Source organism: Bactrocera tryoni, chromosome 1 (genome assembly GCF_016617805.1).
Source record: "Bactrocera tryoni isolate S06 chromosome 1, CSIRO_BtryS06_freeze2, whole genome shotgun sequence".
NCBI classification, from domain to species: domain Eukaryota; kingdom Metazoa; phylum Arthropoda; class Insecta; order Diptera; family Tephritidae; genus Bactrocera; species Bactrocera tryoni.
This window is the reverse complement of record NC_052499.1, coordinates 85,839,595-85,856,798: the sequence shown is the minus strand read 5'-3', so window position 1 is coordinate 85,856,798 and position 17,204 is coordinate 85,839,595. Positions and strand designations below refer to the sequence as shown.

The following is a 17,204-nucleotide window of genomic DNA, read 5'->3' as shown; positions in this document are numbered from 1 at the left end:
ATTTACGACATGCTCAATACTTTGATCTATTTTTAGGCGTACATTCTCCCATGACGTCAGTTTGAACGCAGATCGATATGTTTGTGTGTGCACTAACAAGCCTCGAGTTTAAGTTAATTTAAAATTTAATTTGATTTTACGAACACACACGCATGACTTTACACTCGCACATCCTGCTCACAGTGAATGAAAACGGCAGTTAATCCTGGGCAGTCAATAAATCCTATTTGAGATATTCTTATGCTTTTATAAAATATGAAAGAGCATACAATAACACGTGGACTGATAAGTTCATAGGTTAGCATAGATATATATGTATATGTGACCTGGTCTACGAAGAAGGGGCTTAGGTGTCAAAAAATCAATTTTCACTTTTTAGTTGATTCGGATGGAAGATTATTTTTAACAGCTGTTTCCCAGAAAACTAGTTTTCGCACGTTAGCTCCCTTTTCGTAGACCAGGTCACATATAGTTGTCTTCGATGGCGATACAACAATAATAGCGGTAAAAAATACCATTTTTATCAAACCTTCGCCTTAAGCCTCAAAATAAGCCTCAGTTTCTGCGATTACCTCTTCATTGTTGCTAAATTTATTTCCAGCGAGCAATCTCTAGATGTCTGAGAATAAGACGTAGTCACTAAGAGCCAGATCCGTGAAATACGGTGATGCGGAAGCAATTTGAAGCCCAATAATTTTGAAATTTTGACATCGTATTCATTGATTTGTGATACGGTGCGTTGGCCTTATGAAACAGAAATTTCAAATTCTTCAAATGGGAACGTTTTTTCACGACTTGTCCTTCAAGCGCTCCAATAACGTAATGTATTAAGCACTATTGGTGAGTTTTCTCTTTTGATGATAGTCAATGAATATTATATCACTTGCAACCTAAAATCCATGATGTCGGTTCATCATGTGTCTTCTACACGGACTATCGGTTAGCAAAACCAGTTTTAAACGGTTGATTTCCCTGATGCAGAGTTCCAATAATTTTGATCAATACAAATCTTGGCTTCTATAGTATTCTTTCCTCCAAAAAGCAATACTTTATTAACACACGTAGTTTCTTGTGATCCATTTTTTTAACTAACACATGTTGCTTCACCCAAAATGCTATATCTCATAAACTAACATTTCTACAGCTGCCAAATTTTTACATGTATTTCTTAAAAATCATATGGATTTAATATTAGTAGTACCATCTAAGCATCAGCCCACGAACTCTTCAGCCCACCTGCTATATGTACATATGTATGGACATACATTTAGTGAAAATAGTTCAGACATTAATTGTTTTTGTATTATGTTTACATATAATATATATACATATATCGTAACCTAAAATACAAAATAACGTAAGATCACTTTTCATAAGTTTACAAGCGAAGGAATAACGATATACCAGGAACCACTCATATTGAAAAAGAATTGGGTATCGGTTATAAAATGGTCATATATAAAGCTCCATTATATGTTGTACGTACATATGTATATATAACATATAGTACCTAGCATATTATTATTTAAGTTGAGTTTTGCTGTAAAATACTCCACATTCCATTGCGTTTAAAGAACCCGATCTGCCACAGTGTACGGATATAACCTTCTTTCTTTCCAACATTATTTGCTTCCACAGCGATGACAAAGCGCTTTAAAATTAAATGAACTGAAAAATTGCTTTCGGAAAAAGAAGACTAGAAATCCATAGCCAGCTGTGATCCATTGCGAGCAGAAGCAAATTCACACATACCTTCTCACAATACACATGTGTGTTTGGCACAGTGTGTATGTGGGTCAAAGGCGTCTGGCGGCATGCAACTTATCTGCCCTGTTAGCCGACACAGATATGAAAAGTGCTGTACGGTATTTATAGGCAGCTAATTTTTTTACTCAAGCCTCAATCATGGCAAAGAAATACTAAAACTCTGCTCTTCAGGATACACAATAAGGCAGTGTTGCTGTTAACAATGAACTCGCTTCAGGATAAGGGCCTAGTGCAAGGTTGTGGTATACCGTGGTGCTAAGATTATTGTTGTCTATTTAATGTGAAATTCGATACAAGAGCAAATATGTATGTCTGAACAGAAGGAGAATTCCAAAGCAAGAGTGTGTGGTTTTATTTAAACAGAAAGCATAAGACCAGTCAACGATTTTTTTTTACTAAAGGAAACTGGCTTAAAACCCTTTCTTTACAGAAATTGTGGCAGTTTAGAACTATTGGCGTGAAGTTCAATATGTAGAGTAGTTGGGGCATTCAGTCAGCAAGTGTCAAATTAGTATTACATTTATTTCAATTGCCCAATAAGCATGCCCAAAGAAATAACACGCCTCATATGTAAATTTCATCAATTGTCGCCAAGGAATAATCATTTTCAGAAATTCAAACATCTTCACTCTTTTTGGCATGCCCCATGTGGATGTAAATATGTACGCTTTATGGTGTATGCGGTCACTTTACTCTCCTACACTCCTTCCACGCCACGGGTTTTTGTTGCCACCCCAACGCAACATGTCAATGGGTAAAGCCATAAAAGCACACCCGACTGAGCACTGTAATGAATGGCAGCATGCAACAGGCTGTCAGCTTGTGTCTTGCCGCCTGCTTGTCACTATAAAATGGCTCGGCAAAGTGTCGAAGCTTTTCAATTGTTCGTCCACAGCCGGAGCGGTGACACCTGTTGAGTGCCGAGCATAGAAGGATAAACGCGCGCTTCCCCACGACATCCATACCGCTGTTTGTAACAATAAACGGGCGTGAATTGCTTTTGTTGCAACTGATTGTGATTTTGTTCGTGAAACAATTACCCGTTATTGAATTTTTCAACCAACATATGGCAGCAATCAGAAAATCTATAAAAACCAATTATCATGGTGGCGCGCAATTAATGTGTGTTTGAATACAAAAGTATATACATACATACATATGTGTGTGTATTGAAGTTGGCATATTATTAAATTTCAGAAAATTAAGCTGTTTCCAACTAAGTGCGTTGCAAAACTAAAATGGCTGAAGAACGATCCGCCGAAGCGGGCGACGATCACACTAATGATGCTCGCACAGCATCGGCGCTGAACACGTCGGGAGCTGAGAGACGCTCGTCGGCGCCGAAATTCGGAAATACAAATCGGTGTATAATTGCCGTTATCGTCTATCTGGCGTTATTACTGGATAATGTGCTGTTAACTGTGATTGGTAGGCCATCACTTTCATTGTGCTCTTCCAATTCTTTTATTGTTGGAAAAACTTATATTTTATATATTATTTCTGTAATCAAAATAGCGGGTATACAATTTTATAAAGGATGATCCATTACTTTTTTAAAGAGAAAAACGCAGAAACTTTAAATTTAATGGGGAATGTATATTGTCATTTGAAAGAACATTCTTTGGCATTTATTTTTCGAAGATTATCTCTTTCAAATGTTGGCCGCGGCTACGTCTCAGATGGTACATTCGTTGAGTTCAATTTTCGATAATTCGTTCGAGCATTTCGACTAGTGATTGGCGAATGTCACGCGCGATGTTTTGCACCAAGGCCAAAGCTTGATATTTTGCTCCGAGGCGATGTCGCTTGGGAAGGTCGACCGGCTTTAGTTCTTCCACAAGCTGTATTTTGTACGCTTTCAATTTAAGATCTCGACGTAAAATTAACCAAGTCGTTTCATACGTCAGTCCGAGTGCTGCGAACGGTCTTCGTATACACTTTCAGCTACGGCTGCTACATATGTATATATGTATATTTTCTTTAGTTCGTGCTGGACGTGGTCTATTCGATCGCATATTATCCAATAATGAATGCTGGGTCTCAAGATGGGTGATGGTGTTGCGAATAGTACGCTCAGTAGGCCGATTATGTTGACCATAAGTTGAGCGAAGCTCGCGAAACACATTCTTTACTACTTGGATCAGCCTTTAGTTGTTTAGGTATAGGAAACTACAGAAAATATTATTTATTATTTATTTATTTACAACAGTTTACACAGCAATAAATTACAGCATAAACTTTAAAATGACACTAGTAGCAAGGCATACAGAAAATATATTAAATTGCATTACTTTAATTCAATAAATTTCTAAATTTTATTTACAATCAAAATCTTTATGAACAATCTAACGTGTAATCCCTCATATACTATACTCTTCAATTGAGATAAACTTTTAACAAAATTATAATAGCTTGAGTATAGAAATTAAAATATGTTCTAAGAAGGAGGCTTTGGTTTGTTAAAATTCCCATACATATTCCTTTTAAAGAAGTTAGAATAGAGACTGTTTTAATACATCTCAAATAACTGTTATAGAGCTTGTGCTATATACTACATTTCTGGTTCACTAATATTTTCCAACGATATTTGAACTTATAATAATCCATAGTTCGTGTAAAAAGTAAGCGATTGAAATCTCGTTATTTTTTCATATACGATTTTTTATAAGTTTAATAAAGTTCGGTTTTCAAAACAACAACGAATTCGTTTCTAAAATATATTCATGTATAGTATGTGTTTAAAATCGGTTTTTTCACTTGCGAACATACATATATCTTATCTTTCTACAAAATGCAATCATATCTCCACACAATCCACACGCAGTGCCCATATTGCCCGATTATCTAGCGATTATAAATAACCGGGCACATCACACTCCATTGGAGATGCTCAACGGCTACGACCACACAAACGATGCTGCCAGCGTTGGCATCGCCAGTCCTTTCATGGCACCACCCAGTTTGGCACATCGGTACATCGATGGCGCACACCAACCCATACAAACGATTATGACGAAACATCCGATACCCGGGAAATCGATGGTGAACTTTACGCTGCCGCATGGCGATGATAAAGCGACGTCTGTTTCTGCGGAACACAAGCTGTTGCGCTACACAAACGCGGCTGCGGGGGTTGGAACTATAGCTGGGACATTGACAAAAAGCTCAACCACCGGAAATACCACAGGCGCCGGTGATAAACCCATAGAAAAACAATTCGATGAAGCAAATTTTAATGAGGATGCGGCTCGTAGTGGCGCCAATCCAGCACTGGGTACCACTGCAGCAAGCACGGTCACCGACAGCAACCCTGACGGCAAGGCCACGAAGGCACATGCTGATTCAGATGAAAACTTAACTAGCGAAAATAGCGCCATTGGCATATTGTTGTCCATGAAGGCACTAGTGCAGTTAATATTCAATCCGATCGTCGGCAATCTAACTGCCAAATTTGGTTACCGTTTGCCGATTGTGGCCGGCACATTTCTGCTGCTTCTCTCTTCATTGGGTATGTGTGAATATTGCTATTATAATTTCGGTTGTAAAAATAAGGATTTTGTATTAACTTTTCGCTCATAGTGTTCTCGGTGGGTGAGACTTACATAGAACTGTTGATAGCTCGTGCTATTCAAGGAGTTGGTTCGGCTTGCATTGGTGTGTGCGGCATGAGTCTCGTGGCTCAGGTAAATAACAGAAGAATAGAATATATATGTATATGCAACCACATTTTTCGATATTTCATGCTGTAGCACTATCCGGAGGAAGACCGTCGTTCAAAAGTGATGGGCATAATTTTGGGTAGCATTGCTTTGGGTGTGTTGCTGGGATATCCTTTCGGCAGCATACTTTATGATTTGATCGGAAAGTCAGCACCTTTTATAATACTGTCTACAGTGATATTTCTGAATTTGGGTAAGTGAAAGACATATAATTTCAAATATAGTAGTTTTAGGTATAAAGCGTCGGCCATGTCGAAATCTAAAGGCGTAAATATCATACTTTTGAAAACGATCAGTAATAGACCGCACTAAGTCTCGGACATAATTTTAAATGAACAGTTTGTTGATGGCTGTAATTATGAGATATTAAAGATGAAATTATAAGCAATGTTAATGCTCAAATGAACTTTGAGTATAAGGGTACGACCGGTACAATGGTTATTTAGTATAAAATTTTGGTCAAACTAAATATGAATCCCGTTTCTACGCAGTCGGATCTACGAAACGGACACTGATTTTACTGGTTTACTTGTTGAAATTAAGTTCGGTCAAGCTGTCAACGTATAATGTTATTTTTTTTGTTAATACTTATCATATAAGGAATGCAGCTCCTAACTATGGATCTCTCCATTCAACCCGAGGTAATACAATTTTTTTTTATAAACGAATGTCAATATTTAGCATTTCATGTTTTAAAATGTACACGTGTTCTCCACATCCTCCTTAGGTTTCAATTGACAATGATAAACAGCGGCCAAAATGGCGTCCATTGCTCGAAAGTAAAATGATACTTGCAATTGTTGTGGCAATTTGGTTTTCAACCTCAACAATGGCTATATTGGAACCGTGCTTACCCATTTGGTTATTACAACATCTTCACCCCACCAAATGGCAATTAGGTACGGTGTTCATACCGGATTCCGTGGGATATTTTATTGGTACCAACTTTTTTGGCACATTCGCCTATAAATATGGACAAGTAAAAATTTCATGCATTGCCCTGTTGTTGGTGGGCATATCATCCATCTTGGTAGGTAATTTCCTATGAATCAATACTAAAATATATGAAGTCGTGTATTCGCAGATCCCTAGCGCAACAACAGTCAGACAACTACTGTTGCCACACTTTGGGTTAGGACTTAGCATTGGTGTAATTGACGCTGCCTTGGTGCCGCTGTTGGCCACTTTTGTTGATGCCACTTTAGCGCAGGAGGAGCAAGGCGACACTGGTGGCGGCAATTCCATGTCAAGCTATGGTACAGTCTATGCCATTCAACAGACATCTGTCAGCTTAGCTTACTGCCTGGGTAAGTATATACTTTTCGGATTTCGGAATATTTTCTTTATACCAGTACTTTATCCCACTAGCTCCTTTACTAGGCGGGGAGTTGGCACAAACTTTTGGTTTCTCCTGGCTAATGCGCATCGTCGGTTTCTTCAATATATGTTACGGCCCAGTTTTGGTGTTTCTACATCAAAATTATAATCCGAAAGTAAGTTGAAACCGGTAAATTTTGTTACAAATACATAGTTGAGCAATAACACCAAGTGATACAAATACGAGCTTCTTTGGGTATTTAAAAAGAAAATAAAGGAGAATATATCAGTCCATTCAATTACTTGAATTGTCAACCAAAAGTGTCGCTATTTTATGGACTTAAAATTAGTTAATTTTGACCAAATGCAGTTCGTGGCTATGTGATCAATTCTTGAGTTGAAATTCAAGATCTCTAATTACATATATTTTCGCGGTCTAACTTTTATAAGTACAAGAAGCTTGCGTTCGCATCACCATATGTATTACTTAACTACATTTATGTACTTGTACATATATGCATATGAAGAGTGTACATTTCTTAACTTTCTTTCACCAGATTATACGTGAAAAGCATAACGAGCTATTGCTTAGGAACAGCGGACGGGACTCTCGATACAAACAGTTTTACAATTCGATCGACATTGAGTAAAAATGCAGCGAAGGACTACTTGCATTAGAAATCATTTAATGTTTTATATCGTTTATTTAGAAAATATTGTAAATATTCAAAATACATTAGGTGTAAATCATTTAAATGTCGATTAAAAGTTAAAATACAAGTTGGATCCGATCTGGACGCATTCCTAATGTATATCCACCTGCGAAATTATTTCGTTCATGTCGAGTTTGCCAACGTCGGCGGTTAAAAAAGTGTCATAAAATGTAGAAAAAAAGATTCAAATAAGTTTTCGACACTTTAAAAAACATATATAAAAAATCTTATCTTTCCTAAATTCGAAATTCTAAATTTTTCATCTGATTTCCTTTTGACATTGCAAAAACAGTAACATGAGCAAAAGGCCTTTAGGTGAGTATTTCAATTGCAGGGTCATTTCCTGCAATGTATGCTTGTTAACGGTTTTCTGCTCCTTAGGTCCCGGACCCGGCGCTTACATGCTGCCGCCGAATGTTGGCTATGAAAATCATGATGCTCGTAAGCAACGTATGCCACAGTACTCGTTTGGCACACGCTCATACAAGCACGAAAAACTGATTGGCCCAGGACCGGGAGCCTATAAGGTTGACACCTTGACGCGTTATGGCATAAGTCGTGGAAATCAATTTACGATACAGGGCAGAACATATGTGAAAGGTGTGTGTGTTTATCTATTTTTTAGCAAGTGCCTTCAATTATTTATGTACGTTAATATTGTGCTTGCAGAAAAACGATTTGGTCCAGGACCTGGTGCACATGACGTACATCTAAAGCCGTTCTTTAAGGGCACTGATGCGCCAGCATATTCTATGTCTTGGCGCACTGCCTATAACTTCAAGAGCTCTACACCGGGTCCCAATGCATATGGTGTGGATGTGTCACCAATTAAACCGGGATTTCCAGCATACAGCATGTGAGATAAACATATTTGTAAATCTCTAAACATACCTTGTAATCACATACATTGACTTATATCAAATACAGGGGCATGCGGTGTGGTATATCAGGTAAACAACATTCTCCTGGACCAGCTGCTTATGGTGCTGGAAATCTCTCCGTTAAACTGCCACGTAGTCCTGAGTATTCAATTGCCGGACGAAATCCCTTTTATTACAAACAAATTGGCCCTGGTCCAAACTATTACGATCTAATGTACTACCGTCCCGGCAAATCTGGACAGGCTTACTCGTTCGGTATACGACACAACGAGTTTGCGCCACCAATGATTGTTAAGTGTGATAATATGTGATTGCAATATTAGGAAGAAATCATATTTCTTATATTTTGGTACTTACTTTGAAGATAAAAGTTTTGAAAGTTCTACTAGATTATACAATTGATTATATAGAAATAATAAACTAAACCGAAATAAGTTGTTGAACTTTTCATTGTTGTCACTTCCTTTATTAACCAGACAATTCTTTGAATGATTTTTATAGGCTTAAAACAACGATTTGGAATACTTTAACTGCGAAGGCAAAGAAAGGATTCCAATTGGAGAATATCTAGTACTCGGAAACATATGTATGTATATGTACATACATTTATCGTTTAACAACCGGAAAGACTGGTGTTAACCTATGCAAGTGTTGGGATATTAAGACTATTTTTTTACAATATTAAAATTAATAATGTACAAAGAAAACCGTAATTATTGTTGTCACAGCACTCATTAAAGAGTGAAAAATAACGAACCTTTGTTGAATTGTTGTCGCCAAAATAATTTAAATTTAATTGCCCGAAATACTTTGGTATTTTGGTCCACTATACAACACTGAATTTGTTGTGAACAGCTGACTGTCAATTTCCCATCCAAATGAACAAAAACAAAACGAAATGTATACCACTAACAACATACATATGTCATGCTATAAACTCTTGCTAAGACAATTTACACATTAAAAACACACATTTACTGATAAAGATAATTTGGTAAAACTTATTACGTTTTAAAGCAAAAAACATAAAACTTTACTTTTATTTCGTTATTCCCTCTAAATAACATAATTATTGCTGTTCATAGAAATAGTTATAATTCATGGTGATGAAGTTATACCATGTGTGTCACCCTTTGCTGCTAATTACATTCGCTTTCAATTTTCATTCGTTTGTGAAGGCAGAAAAATTAATTCCGTTAATTTTGGCACAAAAAAATCGAACAAAACAACAAAAAAATTAGCAAATAGGGAAAAAATAGTAAAATTATAAAATCTTTTTAGCGAAAAAAACGGTAAACACATTGTTAAGAAGCGCCCATGTGCATATTTGCCAGAAAACGAAAATTAACACAAAAGAGAGTAAAGTGGGTGTAGAGTGAGTTGTAATTAAGGATCAAGGCACGTAAAAACGAAGTTGTTATATGATGGCAACGAATGCAGATAGTGACCACAATGAGCAGCAGTTGAAAATCCATGATCATGAGCTACAATCTAATTATTCAGAAAAATTTCCTCATGATAAAGGTGCAGCAACTACTAATAAAGAAGAAGTAAACTCCAACAATTGTTTCGTAAATTCCATTGGTTGCACAAATGTTCAAGAGGACGAATCTGTTGAATCCAAATTTTTGCCTGTAAAACTTGGAACACCTATTACACGAGAACAAATGCCAACCGACAAACCAACTGACAGCGATGCTGAAGGAGAAAAGACTCCTGCGTTGGAGCTTGGTGTTGGCGGCGACTTGCCTGCGGACAATCAATACTTTTTTGAAGATGAAGTTTTCCGCGTTGATAAGAAGGGACGTGTCAAATTTGGCCTTGTAATTGAGACGTCTGAAACATATTCCGGCGATGAAGATGACGATTTCGATGATGTCCTTCTGAAAGGTGAAGTACGAGTAGCATGGTATCCTGATGGTAAAGAGGAAGTGCAGCCTGAAGGGGCGGTAAGTGGAATAAATTTATCGATTACAGCCAATTAAAAAGAAAAACATACTCATTTTTTAAATAAAAAGTATGAACAGAAGTTAAAAATTCAACGTCATTAATTACGGATATACTCACACATTTTACTTATGTACATTACAAAAGTATGATGAGGTTAGGGGCATATAACTAAATTTTGATATGAATTACAGTTATATTGTATGTATTGCAGTTACAAATATTTTATAATTATGAGTTGCTTACTCATTAAAAACTTTCAATTTTGGTTTCTTTTTCTTCCAAAAAGATTGCATTAGCTGATCGTACTTTAATGCCGGGTGATGTCGTGCGACGTTTGGTGCCGGGAAAGGACACCCAACGCGGTTACTGTCGTGACATTAGTATGCATGCCGATGTTAAAGTGCTGGGTACAAAGTATGTTATTAAAAACGTTATGACAGAAAGACTGCTTCCGATAAATAATTGGCAACGCGATAGCGCCGTTTGCTTGGATTCATGGGTGGGAAGCACCAAGGATGTGGAAGAAAAAGCTGTATTAAGGTTACTTACGAAACAAATCTTTAACTAGAAATACTTAAACTTTTTTATTTTGCAGATCAACAGCTGGCGCACGCATAGAAATCTCATCACATAATTTCTATGGTTTCACAGACTATAATTCCCGCAATACACACGGCATATTTAATCCTCATGTATTTTATCCCGGCAACACTGTAGTCGGTCGATTGCCATCTTTAGATGAAGTGAAACTACTGACTCCTAATATTCCGATACATAAAAACAAAAAGGGCAAACCTTTCAAAGCAAAAGTGAGTACAACTAAAGAAATAACATTGTGATTTAGAATAAAACTTTTGAAAATATTTTTAATACTCAATTTCCATAGTATACTATTGAATCAGTTGAGACCGATTCGGTTTGGGTTCACTGGCAATGTAAGGCTCTCTCTGAAGAAAACGCTATTGACACTAGCGTGTTAGAGCAACCAAATCCTTGTGTGAGCGGTGAAGACTTGATGCGCCTAAAGCGCCTGAATCTCTTCGAATCATGTATGGTGCAAATAAGCGATCGCAACTACTTAAAATTCTCCAAACTCGATAACTATATAAAAAAATCACAATGGGAGAAAGAGCAAGGTTTGTGTTATTATCTTATATAGAGCTTATTTTTATTTCTTTTAATTTCAGCTAGTAAATTTAAAATAGCGCTAGCGCAAATTCAAAAAACCGAAAATCAGTGTGGTGGATTAGTCAGTTCCTCCGGTCAAAATAATGCCGGCAGCAATAGTTCACATCATACAGAGAAAACCAAAAAGAAGTCAAGTTTAATAGATGCTGACACGAAAAGCGCGAAGCCAAAAAAATCTACATTAAAAACAGATAAGTTAGGCAGTTCAAATAGCAGAGACAAAACAGCAACCGATACGTCTGTTGAACATAATGCATCGAATTTTCCATCAAGGAAAGCCTCAAAGACCAGTGGAGAACCAGAATGGGTAACAGACGATGAGGACGAGGATGACGATGAAGATGATTATTTCAACGAAGATTTCTGCGAGGATCGCGTCAGTACTACAACTTGCTCAAGTCCTTCTCCTCATCATAGCCCAAAACATAGCAAAAGACATCTACTGAAAAAGAAAAGTAAATTACCTGCCAAACGTTCCTCTTTGATGATTCCAGAATTTCAACCGAAAGATGGCGATGAATTAGTTACCGAAGCTCTTTTGGTATACAGTACTGCCACAGTGGTTTGGCAAGATGGTACCGTGGAGGCGGGCATATCTTCTACACAGTTGTACCCCATACATCATTTAGATAATCATGTATGCTGGCACAATGTAGTACTTTAGATAAATTCTAATGGTTTATTGTTAGGAGTTTTTCCCTGGGGATTTCGTTGTATGCGGCAAGGAAGATGGTGATATGACTTATCGTGACTACGGCGTTATACAAATGGTGGATCATCAGGGGCGGACAGCACGCGTCAAATGGTATACCACATATACATCTGCTGATGAACCGAGGTAAGAATTTATTTGCATGTCTGCATTAACTCAATACCAATATAAGAATACTTACAGACCGAAATACAATGGCGAGACAGAAGTTAGCGTGTATGACTTAAAAGATCACCCTGATTTTCAATATCGTCCTGGAACTATGGTTATACGCGTTGCAAACTTTGTGGGTGAGGATGCTGCATGTACCGCAGGTCAAATCATAGATAACTTCATTGACGGACGAGCGAAAGTGTGGTGGGTTGACGGACATATAAGTATGTGCTGGCCGCAAGATTTATTTGAAGTTGGTCAATACGACCACGCTGATTGGGGACACGAATCGGATGACTCATGGGAGACTGAGTCTGAAAATAGTGAACTAGGAGGAAGCACGCCAATGATAGCGCTGGAGGAATCCCACATAATAACAAACATTGAGCGAACACGCATAGCTATTGCACGCCTTGAGGAAATTTTCAATATGAGTCCGAATTTGCAAAATATCGAAGTAAGTTCAATAGATATTTTTTTGTGCTGGTCAGTGACAGTTTCATGTTGTGCGCATATTTAGGTTATGCGTAATTTGTTAAATGTTTACAAAGGGTGTCGCTACTTGGACCGCTTATTAAATACTAGCTTCTTCCACGAAGACAATTTCCAGGTAATAATTTCCTATTAACGATTAATAAAACTAATGAAATAAAAACATTTTCCCTGTAAGGGTCTGATTGAGCGTGTACGCAAAGGCGGAACTCAATCAATTGCGGAGCGCGCACAAGACCGAAAAAATCGTTTATTTAGTTATGTGCAAGCTACCTCATCAAATGTCAAACATCCGGCTGTTGCGCCTTTGGATAGTGCAGAAAAGACCCCGCCAAGACCACAATCCGATACTAAATCCGCCGCCGGCGCAAACGACATTGCTACCACTACCACTAATACATCTAAGGAATATGCGCCAAAGATACTCTTCAACATCTCCCCAACACCGTTTAAATCGCCAACGTCCGGAATAGGTGGTGGAGCATCAAGTAGTATTACTTCACCGGTAGTACTACCTGTGCTGAGATTAAAATCGAACACATCTATTTCTACTGTGACACAGGCACCATCCACACAAACTTTGTCTGAAAAAGGTGTGGTAAAGAAAGCCATTAATAATGCCACTGAAGCACAGCCAAGTGTTCATAACAGCGGTAATGCAGATAGCAAGACCTCTACCGGCGGCGCCAATATAATGGCGCATCAAAAGAGTATACTGGCACAGAATAATCAATTGCTTAACTGCGCCATGCTCAACATTGAAAGAGCTTTTGAGAAAACTTGTCAATTAAAATCAGCAATGGCCTCATCTCAGGTAAGCAATAAATAAGTATTGAATATTTATAAACACATATAATTCGTATACATACATGTGCTTACAGGATGACTCTGGCAACTGTTCGCGCATTGAAAACTGTGATGGCAGTTCTACCAGCTACTCGGACCTCACCAACGGTTCGGTGAGAGTTAATGACGACCAAAACTCGATGTCCTGCAGCAGCATTGAATTCAATGAAGACGCTGCACCCGAAATGGATTGTGTGCGCCTTTGTGCTCTACTAAAGGAACAATTGGTTAAATGCATACAACAGATTCGGGAAAAATACTACAAAGGCGAGAATATAAACTTAAGTGAAGTATTCAGTTTTGAGGGAATTGAGGAGGCACACATTGAGGACCCGATAGATGTAGATGAAGAAAAGTCAACGGAAGGCCAGGATACTGAAACGTCCACAATAGATGATAAGCAACAGATAAACCTTGCCAAACCCGACACAGTTGATATGAGCGCACCTGCGGATGCCAATGCATGTGTATCGACAAAATCCATGGATTCTGTTCTAAGTTCACCGATTGAGGCAACTTCCACACCGATCGCGAACTCTGAATATTTTCAAGTTTTACCTCAAGCACCGCCTGCTCACAAGTTCCAATTGACTATTTTTCATCCCAATAATACTCAACAATACTATAGAGCGGTACAACGTGAGCATCGTATGCTAAAGACTTCACTGCCGCCCGGTGTATGGGTTAAGTAAGCATGCAATCCTTCAAAGAAGTATATATAATTTAATGTAATATTTGTCTTAACTGCGCAGAGTTTTTGAAGACCGCATGGATTTACTAAGTGTCATGATTGAGGGCCCGAAGAAAACCCCATATGAAGATGGCTTATTTTTCTTCGATATACAACTTGGTCGCGAATATCCGAAGAGTCCGCCATTGTGCCACTACATCAGCTATTGCTCCGATCGCTTAAATCCGAACCTTTATGAAGACGGCAAAGTTTGTGTCTCCTTGTTAGGCACGTGGGCTGGGCGCGACTCTGAGATTTGGGGCGCAAATAGCACTCTCCTGCAAGTGATCGTGTCCATACAGGGTCTCATATTGGTGCCCGAACCGTACTTCAACGAGGCTGGTTACGAAAAACAGAAAGGTATGTGTATTCGCTTATGTAAGCCAAGCTTGTAAATCATTTAATGTGCATACATAGGCACTCAGCAAGGTAGAGAAAACTCTCGTATGTACAATGAAATGGTTATTATAAAAATGGTGCAGTCATCCACCAAACTTCTGCAACAACCACCAGAACTCTTTCGAGAAGAAATATGCGAACATTGGAATCAACGCGGCCTTTCCATGTACGAACGCATTAAAGGTTGGATGGAATTATCCAAGGCCACGACAAATAACAAAAACGAAGAGGCTACAGCGAAAACTGCATCGGAGGAGATAAACCAGCCGAAGCAAATAAATATGAATGCCGGTAGGCAAAGCGCTTATTTAAGTTCAGATTCGTAGATAAATAATTTAAACTTTGCATTTCAGTCAACGCTGAAGAACCCAAAAATATGTTCGCGCCACCCGATTTTCCACTTGTACCTGCAAGCCGTGGCTTTTGTTTAACATTAGCTGGCCTCTTAGAAACCTTCAATTCCAAATTATTAGCGTTAAAAACGGAACGTAAACTATCAGTGGGGAAAAGTGACGCAACAGCGACTGAGCGCAATGTTGAATAGAACGCGATAATAGCGCCGTTCATGAGGACCGTGTGCCTATTGCGGGCTTAACGGCTTTAGATTTTCAATGCTACAATTGAAAATTGTAAAAAAACGAATAATTTATTTTGTATTATTATTACTATTATTTTTCTTTTAATAAGTTTGCCTATTTTATGGTGCTTGCTGTCCGTTTACTAAACTTTAGTGTAAAAATCACAGTTGCATTGCTGTTTAAATGCGCTTAAACGTTGTCATATTTATATACAAACATATAGTATATCTCTAGTTTTTGTATCAATGCAAAGTATTAAATGATAAATTTAAGTCACACACTGAAACTCACAAATATGCATGTTAGTTTATAATTATGAAAATTTGTTTTTCTAAATTGTAACAATATAACATACTTTAGCACTAAGCGAATACAAAATTATTGTCACGAGTTTGTTAAATTCTTGGAATCTCAAAAAAGCTCCTCTGTGCATTTGTAATGGAAAATAAATTACTAGTAATTCTAAAAAACTATTATATATAATTAAGTATATGCATGGTGCGTAAATGATTGCACAATTTTTTCTGCAGCAATGATCGAAAAGCCCTTAATTATTTGTTAGGATTCAAAATTGTTTATTATCATTCATAAAGGAAGAAGATTACGTATGCATTACTACACCGTTTATAGTATTATTTGTTCATTATTGTATTTATAAAATATGGTATACCGTTATTGTTGAATATTTGAGATTGTGATGATTATTATTTATAATTTATGCGAAATTAGTTTACAACCACCTGATATTTTAATATTAGTTGTTTTGCCAAAGTAACGGTTTGAGATTGAATTACACTCACATATGATACTACCGTTATATGTCAAATGGCAACGGCAATTTTTGGTTATCCATAGTCTCTTTAGCACTATCATTTATCCGAAGCTTGTGTTTAATTTAAAATTAACGTTAACTAATGTTAATTATAATAATTTGCCAACCTAAAAATGGCATTACAAAGATATATGTATGTATTGTATGTTAGTATTTATGAGCAGCATAGATAAAAATGTATTTATGCAGAAAACTGAAGCCGAATACAGTTGCAACAGAAAGTTGTGGGCTTAATTTGCAATTCTTAAGAAAGTGTTAAACATAAAAGTAAAACGAAAAAAAAAAAGAAATCGAGCGAAAGCGAAGTGAAGCTAAGTAATGAAAAATATACCAAAGAATGTTGCCTTCTAAAAAACTCGTAAATGAAATTTAATCACAACTAAATATGCCACTGCAAGAATGTTTTCCTTCTTCAAGTAATTGAAAGTGAGCGAAAATGGTAACAGTGTAATAATTAACAATTAAACGAAGCAATTAGAAATAAATAAACAATTTATAAATTAAAAATAAAAAGGCGTACAGTCCATAAAAGTTAGTTTACACAAATAGTTTAATTTATTTTATTTAGCTACGAATGTATAATAAAGCAAAATAAATACAATATTTTCGTCAAACAATAATATATTGTTTATACTCGTACACAGCTTACACACATACACACACACATCACATACATACACATGTATCCAGCGCCTGTGTGGGCTTACGCGAATTGGGAAAGAGTTAGATCCTTATTTCGGTAGTCCACTCAGAGTGGCCAGCGCTTTCCGTACGGTGTCTCACGAAGCTGCAGGGGTGTTTTCAGGCATACTGCCACCTGAAATGGTGACTCTTGAGTTAGAGAGAGTGTACGAAAAAAAAAAAAAAAAAATAAAAGCAGGCCCCTAACAGCTAAAGAGAGCGAGGAAGAAAGGCAGCAGAGTCTAA

General features: G+C 37.3%; 3 protein-coding genes across 4 annotated transcripts; all 3 read left to right on the top strand.

Annotated features, from left to right (window-relative positions):
* Positions 1–2,637: 2,637 nt before the first annotated feature.
* Positions 2,638–7,615, top strand: LOC120766256 (synaptic vesicular amine transporter). 2 transcript variants are annotated; one of them, XM_040091643.1, is made up of 10 exons: positions 2,638–2,889; positions 2,965–3,195; positions 4,592–5,275; positions 5,347–5,450; positions 5,517–5,679; positions 6,087–6,127; positions 6,214–6,516; positions 6,571–6,793; positions 6,855–6,979; positions 7,361–7,615. In XM_040091643.1, the coding sequence occupies exons 2-10, from the start codon at positions 3,006–3,008 to the stop codon at positions 7,451–7,453; spliced, it is 1,926 nt and encodes a 641-aa protein (XP_039947577.1). In that variant the 5' UTR covers positions 2,638–2,889; positions 2,965–3,005; the 3' UTR covers positions 7,454–7,615. The 2 variants fall into 2 exon arrangements, with proteins under 2 accessions (XP_039947577.1, XP_039947576.1); XM_040091642.1 differs by having other exon boundaries at positions 2,638–2,907.
* Positions 7,616–7,722: 107 nt separating this feature from the next.
* On the top strand, positions 7,723–8,831 carry LOC120766258 (outer dense fiber protein 3-B). The gene is made up of 4 exons (XM_040091644.1): positions 7,723–7,831; positions 7,898–8,116; positions 8,186–8,372; positions 8,444–8,831. The coding sequence occupies exons 1-4, from the start codon at positions 7,813–7,815 to the stop codon at positions 8,706–8,708; spliced, it is 690 nt and encodes a 229-aa protein (XP_039947578.1). The 5' UTR covers positions 7,723–7,812; the 3' UTR covers positions 8,709–8,831.
* An 804-nt stretch (positions 8,832–9,635) lies between these two features.
* Positions 9,636–16,603, top strand: LOC120782484 ((E3-independent) E2 ubiquitin-conjugating enzyme). The gene is made up of 13 exons (XM_040114787.1): positions 9,636–10,346; positions 10,634–10,887; positions 10,943–11,156; positions 11,234–11,483; positions 11,535–12,172; positions 12,225–12,373; positions 12,431–12,857; positions 12,921–13,010; positions 13,071–13,706; positions 13,774–14,426; positions 14,491–14,828; positions 14,886–15,158; positions 15,221–16,603. Exons 1-13 carry the CDS (start codon positions 9,819–9,821, stop codon positions 15,409–15,411), a joined length of 4,641 nt encoding a protein of 1,546 aa, XP_039970721.1. The 5' UTR covers positions 9,636–9,818; the 3' UTR covers positions 15,412–16,603.
* The last annotated feature ends 601 nt before the right edge of the window (positions 16,604–17,204 follow it).

Bases quoted from the DNA above. Each gene is read 5' to 3' on its own strand.
- LOC120766256 (XM_040091643.1), top strand. From the start codon at position 3,006: ATGGCTGAAGAACGATCCGCCGAAGCGGGCGACGATCACACTAATGAT. The intron at 5,276-5,346 runs GTATGTGTGAAT...TTTCGCTCATAG, and splicing joins GCTGCTTCTCTCTTCATTGG to TGTTCTCGGTGGGTGAGACT. The intron at 6,517-6,570 runs GTAGGTAATTTC...GTGTATTCGCAG, and splicing joins TGGGCATATCATCCATCTTG to ATCCCTAGCGCAACAACAGT.
- LOC120766258 (XM_040091644.1), top strand. The intron at 8,117-8,185 runs GTGTGTGTGTTT...TTGTGCTTGCAG, and splicing joins GGGCAGAACATATGTGAAAG to AAAAACGATTTGGTCCAGGA. The intron at 8,373-8,443 runs GTGAGATAAACA...TATCAAATACAG, and splicing joins GGATTTCCAGCATACAGCAT to GGGCATGCGGTGTGGTATAT.
- LOC120782484 (XM_040114787.1), top strand. From the start codon at position 9,819: ATGATGGCAACGAATGCAGATAGTGACCACAATGAGCAGCAGTTGAAA. The intron at 14,829-14,885 runs GTATGTGTATTC...GTGCATACATAG, and splicing joins TGGTTACGAAAAACAGAAAG to GCACTCAGCAAGGTAGAGAA. The intron at 15,159-15,220 runs GTAGGCAAAGCG...TTTGCATTTCAG, and splicing joins GCAAATAAATATGAATGCCG to TCAACGCTGAAGAACCCAAA.